General features: G+C 34.8%; 1 protein-coding gene across 4 annotated transcripts in view; it reads left to right on the top strand.

Moving 5' to 3' along the window:
• The window catches only part of ADGRG2 (adhesion G protein-coupled receptor G2), a 59,727-nt gene that overhangs the window by 29,379 nt on the left and 17,166 nt on the right, over window positions 1-13,182 (top strand). For 3 of the 4 annotated variants that reach the window (XM_038144340.1, XM_038144357.1, XM_038144348.1), the window contains exons 4-15: window positions 148-186; window positions 1,596-1,628; window positions 3,096-3,128; window positions 4,070-4,111; window positions 6,105-6,152; window positions 6,725-6,792; window positions 8,372-8,445; window positions 9,262-9,301; window positions 9,423-9,457; window positions 10,787-10,869; window positions 11,533-11,593; window positions 12,093-12,781. In XM_038144340.1, the coding sequence (XP_038000268.1) occupies window positions 148-186; window positions 1,596-1,628; window positions 3,096-3,128; window positions 4,070-4,111; window positions 6,105-6,152; window positions 6,725-6,792; window positions 8,372-8,445; window positions 9,262-9,301; window positions 9,423-9,457; window positions 10,787-10,869; window positions 11,533-11,593; window positions 12,093-12,781 (1,245 nt within the window). The remainder of the gene's footprint in view (window positions 1-147; window positions 187-1,595; window positions 1,629-3,095; window positions 3,129-4,069; window positions 4,112-6,104; window positions 6,153-6,724; window positions 6,793-8,371; window positions 8,446-9,261; window positions 9,302-9,422; window positions 9,458-10,786; window positions 10,870-11,532; window positions 11,594-12,092; window positions 12,782-13,182) is intronic. The other variant, XM_038144364.1, reaches the window with a different exon arrangement.

The raw sequence follows: 13,182 nt of genomic DNA, 5'->3' as shown, positions 1-13,182 counted from the left end.
ATGCAAAGTAGTTTTGCAAACCATTTTGAAGTGGGGTGAGTACCACATCTAAAATGGTTGTGTTTTAAAAAGTGTGTGTATGTATATGCGTGTGTACAAATATACATGAAATCTTCTGCTCCTAAGAATAATCTTCTTATTTTGCAGTTGAAACTACTGCTACGCTGCCTAGCAGAAAAATAACAGGTATGTTGGGGTTCTATGAGATTTTGCCCCATTGTTCTTCTGTTTTAGAAAGTATATAGTAAAATTGCTGCTGCTGATACTTTTTTAATTCTTGGAGATAGTTAAGCATATGCAAACATTAGCAAATTAATTTCCCATATCATCCTTGTGGCTTATTAGCTAATTTTGTGGTGCAAATAGCATCAGTAATTTTCCAGAGAAAATGAAAATAAAGTCACTGAGATTATTCTGATTCTCCCTTCATTACAGAAGTTGTATTCACATTTATCCTTTGGAAAGAAGCTATTGCTAGTTTTCAGTAAGGCAAGCAAAATAGTTTTAGTAGAGCAAGGAATTCACGAGTGTTTAGCATTTCAGAAAATCCTTGTTTACTATTTTTAGATTAAAAAATTCTTGTTTTCTTCAGGAACTTTTGGTATCTCTTAATTTAAGTCTTCTGCAGCAGCAGGAAAGGCTTTACTGTAAAATTAGTTCATTGTAAGTAACATTATAGGATTTTTTTGGCCTTTGAGAGATGTTGAAACACCTTAAGTATATTTTCTAAATAGTGCTTCATGTTTGCATCCAGCTGTTCTTTAGATTATATTTCTTTGATAACTGTGACCTGTAACTTGACTTGTCTCTGACAGTATCAAAAACCACCCAGTGACTGAAAGGGACAACTTTAAAGTTGCTATGTGAACAAGATATCAAATTTCCTAATTTCTCTTTGATCAAAATACTGACTGTAACAAAATAAAAATCTGATAGCTAGTGTTTACTATATAAATAGTTGGCTGGTTCCTGTTAAAGTCAGAGGTTCAGACTTGAAATTAATTAGATTTTTTAAAAAAACCCTGCTTTTTGCAGGATAGAAAAGAGAATCCATATGAATGGGATAAATTTTAAGTGGCAAGTCTCATTGTTATTATAAAAAGTCTGAGAATAGTTCTTCATACCCAGCTAGAGCCATCTTGCTGTGTATGCTTGATTCCCATTCCCAGAATTAACAAGACACTCAGGATAGTCATGTGGCTTTCAGGCTAGTGGGCCATGTATCTTGGGTCTTTAACATTATACAATTGTGGTTTTGCAACATTGTACATTTCAAACTGTCCAGTATTTCCAAAAAAAAAACCAACCTAAAACTGTCTTGCGTTGAATTCTATTTGAGTGCATAAAAATTGTGACTTTTTTTTTAACCAAAGATTGTTTCATCTGCCTTTTTTTTTAACCAGAAATTGTTTCATCTGCCTTTTTTGACAACCTGGAAGTGTTGTTCTGAAAGAGCAGGTGTTGCCCTCTTCTGGTGAATGCAGTAAACTTTTGATAATATAAGAAAAGCCTGCTAAGGATGATAATGTATGTGTCTGAAACGTCATAATGATATTTTCTTTAATTTTTTTTAAAATCTGATATTAAATTCACAGATTCTGAAGAATCAGCTGCCACAACAGTTTTTGGTAAGAAAACCAGGACTTTTAGTGATTTTTCCAATTTTTGTTATTTCCTCCTACATAAATGAAATCTGCTTTTATCTGAGGTAGTGCAGAAAGGTTGTAATGAGATAGAATTCCAAAATTAAAATATTTTCATTTCAAATTACTTGTTTCATTCTACGTTGTAATGAATGTACAGTGAAGAGTTTGCAGAGATGGCAGAGGAGGAAGACTGTAGTGAGAGCTCCTTTACATCTCCTCTCACCCTAGCAGATGGCATTTCATGCAGTGTATTACACTACACACACACAGGAGGCTCTAACAACTTCTGGAGGCAGAAATGATAAGCATCATCTATGAAATAATTTTTAAAAAATTAAGAATGAGACACACAGAAATAACCTGTGTGACAGCCAGTCGCTTTCTTTCACTCTACTGGCATAGTGTGAGTGCTCTGGATAAAATAAATAATACAGATGCAAACATGCACGATCTTATTATTTTACAGATACAGTCTCTCTTTAGGAATGGTTTGTCTTTAACAACTGCATCACTTTTTTATTTGTGTAGTATATATTAGGCCAAGTAATACAGGTGAAACCAGCATGTAGTTTTCACTCTGCTCCTATTTTGTCTACTTGTTAGTTGCCTCAGAAAATTTCTTCTTCTGTTGTGGATCTGCTCTGGTCCATTTTAAAAAAAAATCATTAGGCTGTCATATTGAAGTGATATAAAGTGGTCTTCTAACCACTTTGTATTCCTGTGCTGACACCTAAAATATTTTTAACTAAGCACAGACGTTTAAATTTTCATCTATTCGTCTTAATTTAATTTAATTTTTTTCTCCTTTTGATGCAGCTGAAAAAAACTTTGTATCATTATTTTATTTCTCTATGGTTATTGACAAAACCAGCTTTTTTGGAGAGACTGTTTGCCAAACCCAGTGAGTCATCTCTGATTGTGAATGTTGTGCGTTCATGCAGGAAAAGGTACTTGAGTTTAAGCGTTATTGCAATTGGATATGCAAAAATTCATCTGCATCTTCTGAAAGAATGAAACCACTAAAAGGAACTCATTTTAGGAAAATTTTATTCCCAGCCAGTTGTATTCAGATACCCAGATTTTTGAAATAACATTATTTCAATTCTTAGTATTGAAACAATGTGAACGCTCCTAAAAATCTTTGCAGTTGTTCTTAAAATGAAATTTAGATAAATAACATTCAGTTTCTGTTCAAAATCTTGCAGGCTTGATCTTTTTTCTCAAAAATTCATAGAAGTAGAATACTTCCTTAATACAATTTTTACTTCCTTTATCTTTTTTTTCCCTAGAATTCTCTATTGTTACTTTTATCATCTATCTTATGACTTCTTCAGGCAAGATATTATTAATGATTCTCTTATTTAGACTTTGCTGGATTTAGACTTTTGGGCTTTTCTTGTTTTATTTTATTTTTTATAGATTTCACTGTTATGAATTTTTCTATTTCAGATATGTCTTCAGAGGAGACTACACAAAGTACAGGTGAGAATTTGCATGAAGAGAGTAAGGTTTCAAGGCAGATGTTAGTTGCATTCATGTTTGTTGCTTTTTTGTTGGTTTTTTTTTTTTTTAGTAACTAGAATTTGTTTATTCCAAATTATTTTCTTTAATGTTTTTAAAATTTGTATTTATCTGCAATCTGTATTTTAAGTCTGCGTGATTAGGGCTCTGAGGTGCACTTAACTGAGCTGTAAACCTTTCTTTTTCATTCAAAATATTGTATTGCTTACCAAAACCCAAACAGTGCAGATACATTTTTTTAGCAAGTATGTAGGGGGTTTTGTATATAGAATGTTTTCTATGTTTTCTGATACTATTTAAGCTATTTTACAGAACTAAAATGTACACCTCATTGCTTGAAGACACATATGTACTTGCAAGAGTTGTCAAATAGGATCAGAAATGACTCAATCAGAAGAACTTGTTACCCCTTCATTTCCTAATTTTCCCATTTGAAACAGGGAGCAGTTTGATTCCATATCAGTATGGATTTCTCCATGCCTCTAGAGGTCCTGCACATCCTACTGTTCTTCATTGTTGATTGAAAAACGCATTTTTAGAACAGGATTCCTCCTATGCTGAAGTGCCCATGTAGAATAGTATAAATAGGAATCACCTTAAAAGCACCACTTTCTCTTCTGAACAACTGAGTGCCAGGAGTCACTGGCTCAGATGGGCATATAAACACATAATTGGATGAATCTTACTTCCCTTGCTGCATTTGCATTTCCCACACTGAAAGTAACTTCATTTCCTTAAAAAATGTCAGGTGTTTACACTTTTTATGGAAAGACAGAGTCTGAACTAGAAATAAGAATTTGCATGGGGTTCTTTAACGAGAACATGTATTGCATGGGGTTTTTAAAGTTAAAATGTGAAAACTTTTGACTTTCTTTTTGTTGTTTTTTTTTTTTTCATAACAGAAACCCTTGCAACAACAGATTATTACTCCGCCATCACACCAGGTAGGATTCATCTATCACCACTGATACATTTTTGTGCATCTCAAATTTTAAATGTGTGTGAGTCCAGGAAGTCTGCTCCCAAATGTTTCTTAGTATGCTTTTACTTGGTATTGTGGTTTGTCATGTTAACAGTCTGCCTTACCTCACGTTAATGTCCAGTCTGGTAGAAGGCAGTGCTTGTCTAGATGGCTTCCTATAAAAGAGTTTGGTTATTTTGTAAGTCAGAGCAGTAGGTTACCACAAAAATGTAAGAAGCACAATCTCAGGGACCGTGTTTGCTTAAAAAGAAATCTTCATGCCTTTTAGGAGATAGAAGCAAACTGAATACGGTCATGGTATTTGACCTCAGGACAGACCCAGTAGGATCAGGAATAGCCTGAATTTTATTTTTTAATTATCCACCTAGAAGCTCATAGCCCCATTTCAATGGATTTGACCTGAGTTAGTGCAAGTGGAAGAAGAACTAGCTTGGAGGCCTAATGGCAAGGATAATTTGACTGTGTGAACATGACCTGCAGAAACATTGCAGCTGTGTTATCTGATGCTCTCAGGGGACTGGAAGCCCTAGTGATTTTTGATCAATCTTTTATTCTCCACACTGCTCATCTATTTTTTTGCATTTTGGTGGCAAGCAGAGATCTTAAGACTAGGGGGCACACAAATGGGTGCTCTGTAAGGAAAAAGGAGCTGATGTTAATCATTTGGGGCAATTTTGGATTTTGTGTTGGGTTTTTATAAGGCATTCTCTAGGTAGTAAATAATTTTGACAATTTATTGTTATATTGATGCTTGATTATTGTTTATCAGTTATTTATGAGCCTTTTATTCTTTTAAGGATTGTTTAAAAAAAGCAGTATACAAGTTTTGTAACTATTTCACTGCCAACAAAAGGCAAGGCAAGTTTAGGGTCACAGAGTTGTTAAGGTTGGAGAATACCTCTAAGATAATCAAGTCCAACCATCAAATTTATTTGATTCTAAACTGCTATCTGAATTTTTTTTTCCTAACAATTTGAATATTGCCACCAGCTTACAGTCTGTAACCTCTGGTGGCTTATTTATTGATGATGATAAAATTAGTAAAACAACAAACTTTTACAGTCAAATGTTTGCACCACAGGGAAGGTAAAAAAAATTCTCTTTTCATTTGGTACTAACTATTGATAACAGCAGAAAAAATGGATTTGGTTTTTTTCTGTTAATGGAGGCCAATCCATCTGCTTAAGTAAGGGAAGTTGTTTTAATGAACAAGTGTTGGAGTTTTGTCTTGGATGCAAATATCTTTCCAGTGCTTCATTTTGAAATTATGCAGCAGAGCCGTCTATTTACAGTACCCTAATTTAGGATCAGTGTTATTTCTCAGCAGTGTAGGTTGTATTAAAAATATGGAAAATATGAAGCAGCCAAAAGCTTGCTGTAACTAAATGAAGGCATATTTTATTAGATAAGAGTGTACATCGTTGCTGTCATCATGCTTGAATTCCATCAGGTAGAACAGTTTTGGCTTCATGCTATCATGTGGAGCCATTGTAGGATCCTCAGAGGCAGATAATATGCTGCCTAGTGATTGAATTCTGTGATAATTAAAGAGGTTATCAATTATATGCTGATTTCCGTTTCTATTTAAATTTTAAATTTTAAATTTTAAATTTTAAATTTTAAATTTTAAAATTAAAAATTTATTTTTAAAAAAAAGAAAATAAAAATTGCAACCCTTGCATGTAAGTCTTCTGTCAAAACTGTTGCAGAAAATTATTCAAAATTAATTAATCAAAGGCAGCATATTTCTGAATGCTAAGTCTTGGAAAATATCATGGTAAGTGCTGTAGAGAGGTGAAGCGTAGACAATATGTCAAATACTTCCAGAAGATAAATTTCAAACACTGGAATGATTGTAAATACATATATTGGATTATATTGTGTGATTATATTGGATTTAGGTTTAAATTTTTAATTAATAGTTGTTTGGTTTTTTTCTCCCAACAAACATACAGCAGGAGAAACCATTGTATGCAACATAACGCGTGCCTGTAATTATTCAGGTTAGTGGTTCTCTTTTCCCTTTTTTACATAAAATATTATCCAAATATTTTATACTCTGAGTAATAAGCAATGTTTAGTTGCCATGTAAAAGCTACTTCTGTAATAAACTTCCTTGTAAATTTAGAGAGATTTTATATTAATTCAAAAAATATTAAAGGTGGGGAGGTTAAGAAGTGTTTAGACTCTTGTACTTTTGATCTTTGATTTCTCATCAAAGGCACACAGTTGCATATGAAAATTGTGAAAAAACCCCAAGAAACAAGTAAGCTAAGGAGTTCTATTTATAGTGAAGTGAAGTGCAGTTTTTCTGTTTTGGGAAAAGGTTACCTGGAAGGAATATAGGAATGGCCATCAAAATTAAATATATAGAAAATAATGAAGCTATTGGACTAGTTCATTTGTTGAAATAGGTGAAAAGATTGAAGAATAATTGCAAAAATAGGTAAGCTATTGCAAGTGTTCTTATTTCCCTTGTATCAAAACACAAGATAGTAAGTTTTGCAATTCTCAAAAAATTTAACATTCTGTGTTTTAGCATTGATTGTCCTAACTTTTTTACTTTTGGTTTTAGTGTTCTATGTGGGCAAGGTAAAACTTCAGGCAAGTGAAGAAAGTAATGCATCACTAAATGTAGAAATAGTAAGTATTCTTTCTTTTAAAACTTTATTGTAAGGAAGGTTGAAGTGAATTTCTTTGTCTACGCTTTAAATAAGTAACATGATTCTTACTGTGTTTGCAGTACAAGATACTATTTGCAGTGAATGGAACAGCTCTGTTGTGAACAGCTGCTTTGCAGCTAAATTTTAAAATTCCAGCTAAGTTAACTTCCTACAGTAAGGACCATATTCTCTACATAGCCACTGAAAGAAGGGGGAAGCCCTGGGTAATCTCAAGAGTTTACATTCAGGCACACAAGATCTTCCTCTGGAGATTAATTTAGGCACTTGCCTTTGGGAGATGAGCATCATAGATGGCAACTATTTGGGCACAATTAAAGTTGGATTATATCCTGGAATAATTCGTGTTGAGATTCTCATATGGCTATGGCTTTTTGTGTATTTTTTCGATTATGCTTTTGCATTATTATTGTATGGTTTTTTTGGCTTGTGGTTACTGAGTTATTAATTTTGCAATAGGCTTATGTGACATGGGTGTGTCCATTTATACAACACAAGAGAGGTTTAAGAGGACAGTGTCATGCATGGCAAGGACCATGTAGATGACCCAGTATCAAGGTAACAGTATGAGGAGGAGAATGTTTAGTTGTTACAGGTGGAAACTGAGGGGAGGAAAAACGAAGGACCTTGTATCTTTATCCTACACATCCCTGTCAGCCCTCAGGCTGAGATTTCACATGCCAGTCCCTGAAAGCATGAGAGTAGTCAGCAATGTTACCACAGAGAAGAGCTACTGCACATGAAGCATCAGGTTTGGGTAGGGATATGCCCCTGGCAAAAGCCACCTCTACATTGTGTTGTGTTTCAGTGGTGATAATGCCTAATGAAACTATCCTGGCGTGGTAACATTACACCTACAGCTTCTGGTAAAACTGGTTTCCATCTCTTGGAACTCTTGCTTTTTAGAAGAATATTTCTTAGGGGAAGTCAATGCCATGTATATTAGATGATGTTTTTCCTCATGGCCCTTGCTGTTTGCACAAAATGTAAAAATAACCAGTAATGCTGGTAACCAGAAGAGCATAAGAATGCATCTATAGAAAGGGCTCTTAGATAAACCTCAGTGTATCCCCAGACCCTAATGCTAGATCATACATATTTAGCTCAATTTTATTAGGTCTTTCTCTACAGCCCTTGAATTCTCCCTGCCAGTATTCTGTCATCTATTATTTATGTCATTTATGAAGCTTGCCCCATTGTTGCACTTTGAGTTAAAAAATTCATTCAGTGTCTGGAGTAAGCTGTCTTTGTTGCAAGCTAAGCCAAATGCCTCTTTTTCCAGCATAAGACATGGTGAGTTTACTGTCATTTTGCCCCTGTCTTTCACAAAGATTTTGGGTTTGGTCTATACTAGATCAATGGTTCCTTCCATAAATTGTGACAACAATGTCATGGTAAATACTTGTTGCAGTGTATTCATGAGAAAACGTGCTTCTTATCTTTTTAATTTCAGCCTATTGTAATGTGTGAAATTAAAATTTTTCTTTTAAGGCTAAAAATTACTGGTTGTACTTAGCTGTGGGATGTTTTTTTCCTAACAGATTAATAACATAACCACCCACAGTCAAGTCAAAAAATTAATTGAAATTCCAGCACATACCCCACAAGAACTGAGGTAAGTAATTCTGAATAAGAATTGAAATCTTTTTTATATTTGAAAAAAGATGAAGTGAGACCTTCCATGTGATGAGTGGACTTTGTGTTATTCCTGCACATTAAAAATTTCACAAGTTCTAAGTTCTTGCTCTTTAACACAAAGTTCAGACTGGTTAGAATACTCTTAATTTTATGTACCACTGGAGTTTCTTTTAAACTATGATACACCAAATGTTTGTTATAATTTAAGGATTCAGTTTACATGGTAGGAAATTATGAAGAGAACCTTCCTAGCTGCATGTTCTTTAATAAATATTCTTGAAGTTGTATCTGTGGTTATATTTTGGTTTATTTTTTCTTTCCCAGTCTTTTTAGGGAGTGGTCTGAATGAGTGATTATTTCCCAAACTTACCCTGAAAATCAAAAAGTTCTGGTTGGCCAACAAATCTTGTTTGTAGAAGAAATCCGAATTTCTTACTTGTTCTATTTCGGTGGCTTTGAGTATAAATTTAGAATTCTATTCCAAGTAATGCTTGGCAAAAGGCAACATGAAGATTTATCTTCTGCTCTTTTAAATAGCACTTACAATGGGTTGATGTTCAAATGTGATGGCAGAGGTTTACATTTAGTTTGGGTAGTGACTGATAAAAGTCAGCTCTTCAAATGTTTGATGCTGGTGGTTTTACAGTATTGCAGCAGGCCTGACTTTAAAAAAACATTGATTTACTGGAAACATGTATTTTCTCTGTAATTGTTTTTTTAAAATTAAATTGTTGTAATTGTTTTTAGAAACATAACTAAAAAGCCTCCATAACAGTAATATTTTATTTTAAAGCATTTCAGAGTTCAACAAAACCTTGCAAGCAGTAAGTGAGGTAAGATTACTGATTGTTGTTATTCTCTGGAAAACTTTTTTCCAACTTATTTCTGATAAAGCATCACTCCTGATTTCTCCTTATAAACCAATTTTTTTTCTGTTTTCATTTGTCATTACAGTCCTCTGTTATGGAATGCAGTGCAGAAAACCAGAGGTTTGTTTTTAAATTTTTAAAGAAAAGATATTTAAAAGCTCATATATTGTCTTGTGATATGTGAAGTATGCATGGCTCTTTAGCGCAAGAAAAAGAAAACTCTCTCAGAAGTTCAGAAGTTCAAGAAACAGGCTGGAGAAACATGTATAGGTTAACAAAGAAATTCTCATTTCTGATTATTATCCTGGCATTAGTGATTTTGAAAAAACCTTTTAGAGTTAGTTGGTTTTGTTTAACCCAAATGTATTGCTTCTCATTAGTCTTCTGCTGAAGGCCAGGCTTCCCTGCCATATTTCTTCTGCATCTTGGTATTACCTGAGTCATGTAACTGGGAGCTCCAGAATCCCAGAACTTTTGAGTGCAATGCAACTTTTATGAGGGATGTGCTTGAGACATCCCAAGTTGCTATTCTTCAGCTTAAGAAACCAACCATCCTTGGGGTAGGGGGAGCCTGAGGAAGTACACAGTTCAGAGTCTGGAAACCATGGAATGGCAAAGCTGCTCCAGAGAGGTGATTCTAGAAACCCTGAAAAGTAGATGATATCTCACTTTAATTGCTACTCACCATTAAATTGTCCTTTAAAATGATCAGCTTGGAAATGTTGTATTCTAAAAAAAATGAAACTTTATTTCCCCGAATACTTGAATCTGGACTTTATCTTCCTGGATTAGGATGAAAGAAAAGTCCAAAACACTCAAATAAAATAGAAAGTAGAACAGATCACCCCTTCATGTTATATACTGGCAGTTGCTAGAGTAATCTTTCAATTCTTATGAGCTGGAAAGAAACTTTTTCATTCATCTCCATGTTTGCATTTGCTGAATATGAAAAATTTCCTGGAGGTTCCCTAGTTTAGGCAGGGCTTCTAGTCCTCAAACTGTAGTTGTAAAGATGGAGTTACATGCTGGAATGGGTCACTAAAGTTCTCTCTAAAGTCAAGAGAGAATGCTGGCTTCCTCTGGTGGTGAAGGTTTCATAAACACTGGCAGATTTACACTAACAACAGAGATTACATTATTATCCTTACAAAATTATCAACTCTTTAATGACCAACACTGATCAGGGAGGACCCCGTTTAAGAATTGACATAGTAGAGAGAAGGGACAATAAGTGCCACAAACTGATGTATTATGCTTTTAATCAGCCTGGCATCGTGTTTTATGTGCATTAAAAATATGCCCAAATCTGACAGAGCCTAGGAATAATGTGCTTTCACACTTAGCATTTGTACTAATGTGCTTTAATTTAGCATTTGATGTTACTTCCATCTGTCAGAAAGATGAGGCAGCTCTGTTTCTTGAGTCTTAAGCTTTTTTCTTCTCTTTTAGTACACACTGCAATTTCATAATGAAGCTGGCTGAGAGAGAGAATATAAGCAGTTTAACACAAAAAGCAAAAATAAGTCAGCTTGGTAAGTTATGTTTTAAACACAGTCTCATCACAGTTTTATGTAAAGACATGTGGTCTTCAAGTAGCTAAAAAGACCAGATAGTTACTTAGTGTTAGATCAAAATATTTTTAGTTTTGAGCAATATAAATACATAAAAATGCAGCCTTTTGATTTTTGGGGGTGTATGTGATAGAAATAACTTCTTAAAACATTTTAGTATAAAATTGCCAGCTACTTTAATAGAATATACTTTGAAAGGATTATATGTAAAATAAGATGAGACCATAAATGTCTTGCTGAAATGACAATCTGAATTGAAAGGATTGTTTAGTAGCCAACCTTTCTTAGTGCTATCGTGACAGGATGGAATACTGGCTCGTACCATTTGTCTCTGTTAAAAAAGCTGTTGTGTTGCATTTGGGTTTGTTTAAAATTAAAAAAAAAAACAAACAAAAAAACCCCCAGAAATCTGAACTTGTCAGGCATTGAACAAAAATCTAGGGATATGGCAATATTCTGACTGGTCAATAGTTCTTTTGTGTTGCAAAACATTTGAGAACAAGCTTCAAAATTAATTATGCAGTATATACTGTTGTTTAAAGACATAATAGACATGGTTAAATATTCTACTTAATGGAATTAGCAGTTGTTATGCTTAAGGATAATGCTTCTTTGTCATCTCAGATCAGTGCTGCTGTTCATCACTGAAGTACTGTTCCTTGGCTGCTGAAGAATTACGAATGTAGTAAGTATAAATACAAGATTTGACTTGCTTATTTCCTAAATTTCCTAATACATGGCTAGAGTCCACTTCCATGCTTCAGTGTAATAGCCAGAAAGGACTCCACAAGAAAAAGCTGACAGGCATTTTCCAGTGTAGCTCACTTCTCTTTCCTCCCTCTTTCCCTTCCCTCCCTTCTTATCCCTTTTTTTTTTCCAATTTTTTTCTGTGATGCATCTAGCTTTTGTGTTCAACAACAGCTCACCCTCAGAGCAGGCAGCAAAGGCAGTAGTAGTATTTTTTATGGACTTGCTAGTTAACAACTACAGCAAAAGAGAATGTAAGAACCTTCTAAGTATTTGAGCATGAAACATCCAATCTGATAGATTTAAAAATATACATTATTATTAGTATGTCCATATAATTTATATATATATCTATTCCTCTATTGTAACTTGTTTTATTTAAAATAGAAAAAATGTTAAACTTAACCTGAATTTTTGTACCTTTTTTTCTTTTACAGTACTATACAAGTGCCACCTCATTTTATATGGGTTCCTTCCCCTCATTCTCCTTCTCTCCCTAAAAAGACTTTCCTCAAATCTAATTCTTTTATTTCCCCCACTATACTTTCTTCTAAACAAAGCCCCACAATTAGACCACTGATCCCACCATTCACAGAAATTTATTTTTCTGGAACTCTTTCCACATCTCCCCTTACAAACCCTCTCTCTGAAAACTCTATGCCTTCCACCAGTGTTACCACTACACACTCCTCTTCCGAGTCTCTTGCTCAGCCTACCATGCCAACTTTTTCTTCTGTAACTTCCAATGAATCCATCACTGTTCCCATACCTGCAACAAAATCAGTCACTAATGATGCTTTCTCGATTAAATCTGATGCTGCACACCTTAAGAAGACTGTTACAATACTTTCTCCTTCTGACGCTTACACTAAACATTCTTCACTTTCTTCTTCTGAGCCTCACAAACTGCCAATTGTAAATCACCCCTTTGAGGCTATCACCGATTCTGTTGCACAGATTCCCCCTGCTTCAAGCCAACCTGTATCTGGTCACAGAAATGTTAGTACAGTACCTATTGTTCCCCTTACTCCTTTCACAATATCTTTGACCCCTACTGCTAGTCCTGTCAACCATTCTGTCTCAGCTTCTCGTCCTCATTCTACTGCTGATGGCCATGGGACCCCAGGTAAATATGAAAAGTAAATAATTATTTTTGTTTGAATGCCATATACTGAATTTGCTTTTAAACTTCATTAAACAATGTTATATATATGAGAGATGACCTTACAATTATTGTGAATTACTTTGGATGGGAGTGTTGATCTGCTGGAAGGTAAGAAAGCTCTACAGAGGGATCTGGACAGGCTGGATCAATGGGCTGAGGCCAACTGTAAAAAAGGCTCAACAAGGCCAAGTGCTGGCTCCTGCACTTGGGACACAGCAACCCCGGGGAACAGTCCAGGCTTGGGGAGTAATGTCTGAAACCTGCCTGAAGGAAAAGGACCTGGTAGTGCTGGCTGACAGTGGCTGAACATGAGCCAGGGTGTGCCCAGGTGATGGAGAAGGCCAGTGTCATCCTGGCCTGTG

The sequence above is a fragment of the Motacilla alba genome, chromosome 1, assembly GCF_015832195.1.
Source record: "Motacilla alba alba isolate MOTALB_02 chromosome 1, Motacilla_alba_V1.0_pri, whole genome shotgun sequence".
NCBI classification, from domain to species: domain Eukaryota; kingdom Metazoa; phylum Chordata; class Aves; order Passeriformes; family Motacillidae; genus Motacilla; species Motacilla alba.
Note: the sequence above shows the minus strand (reverse complement) of the source record. Positions and strands in the feature narration are given on the sequence as shown.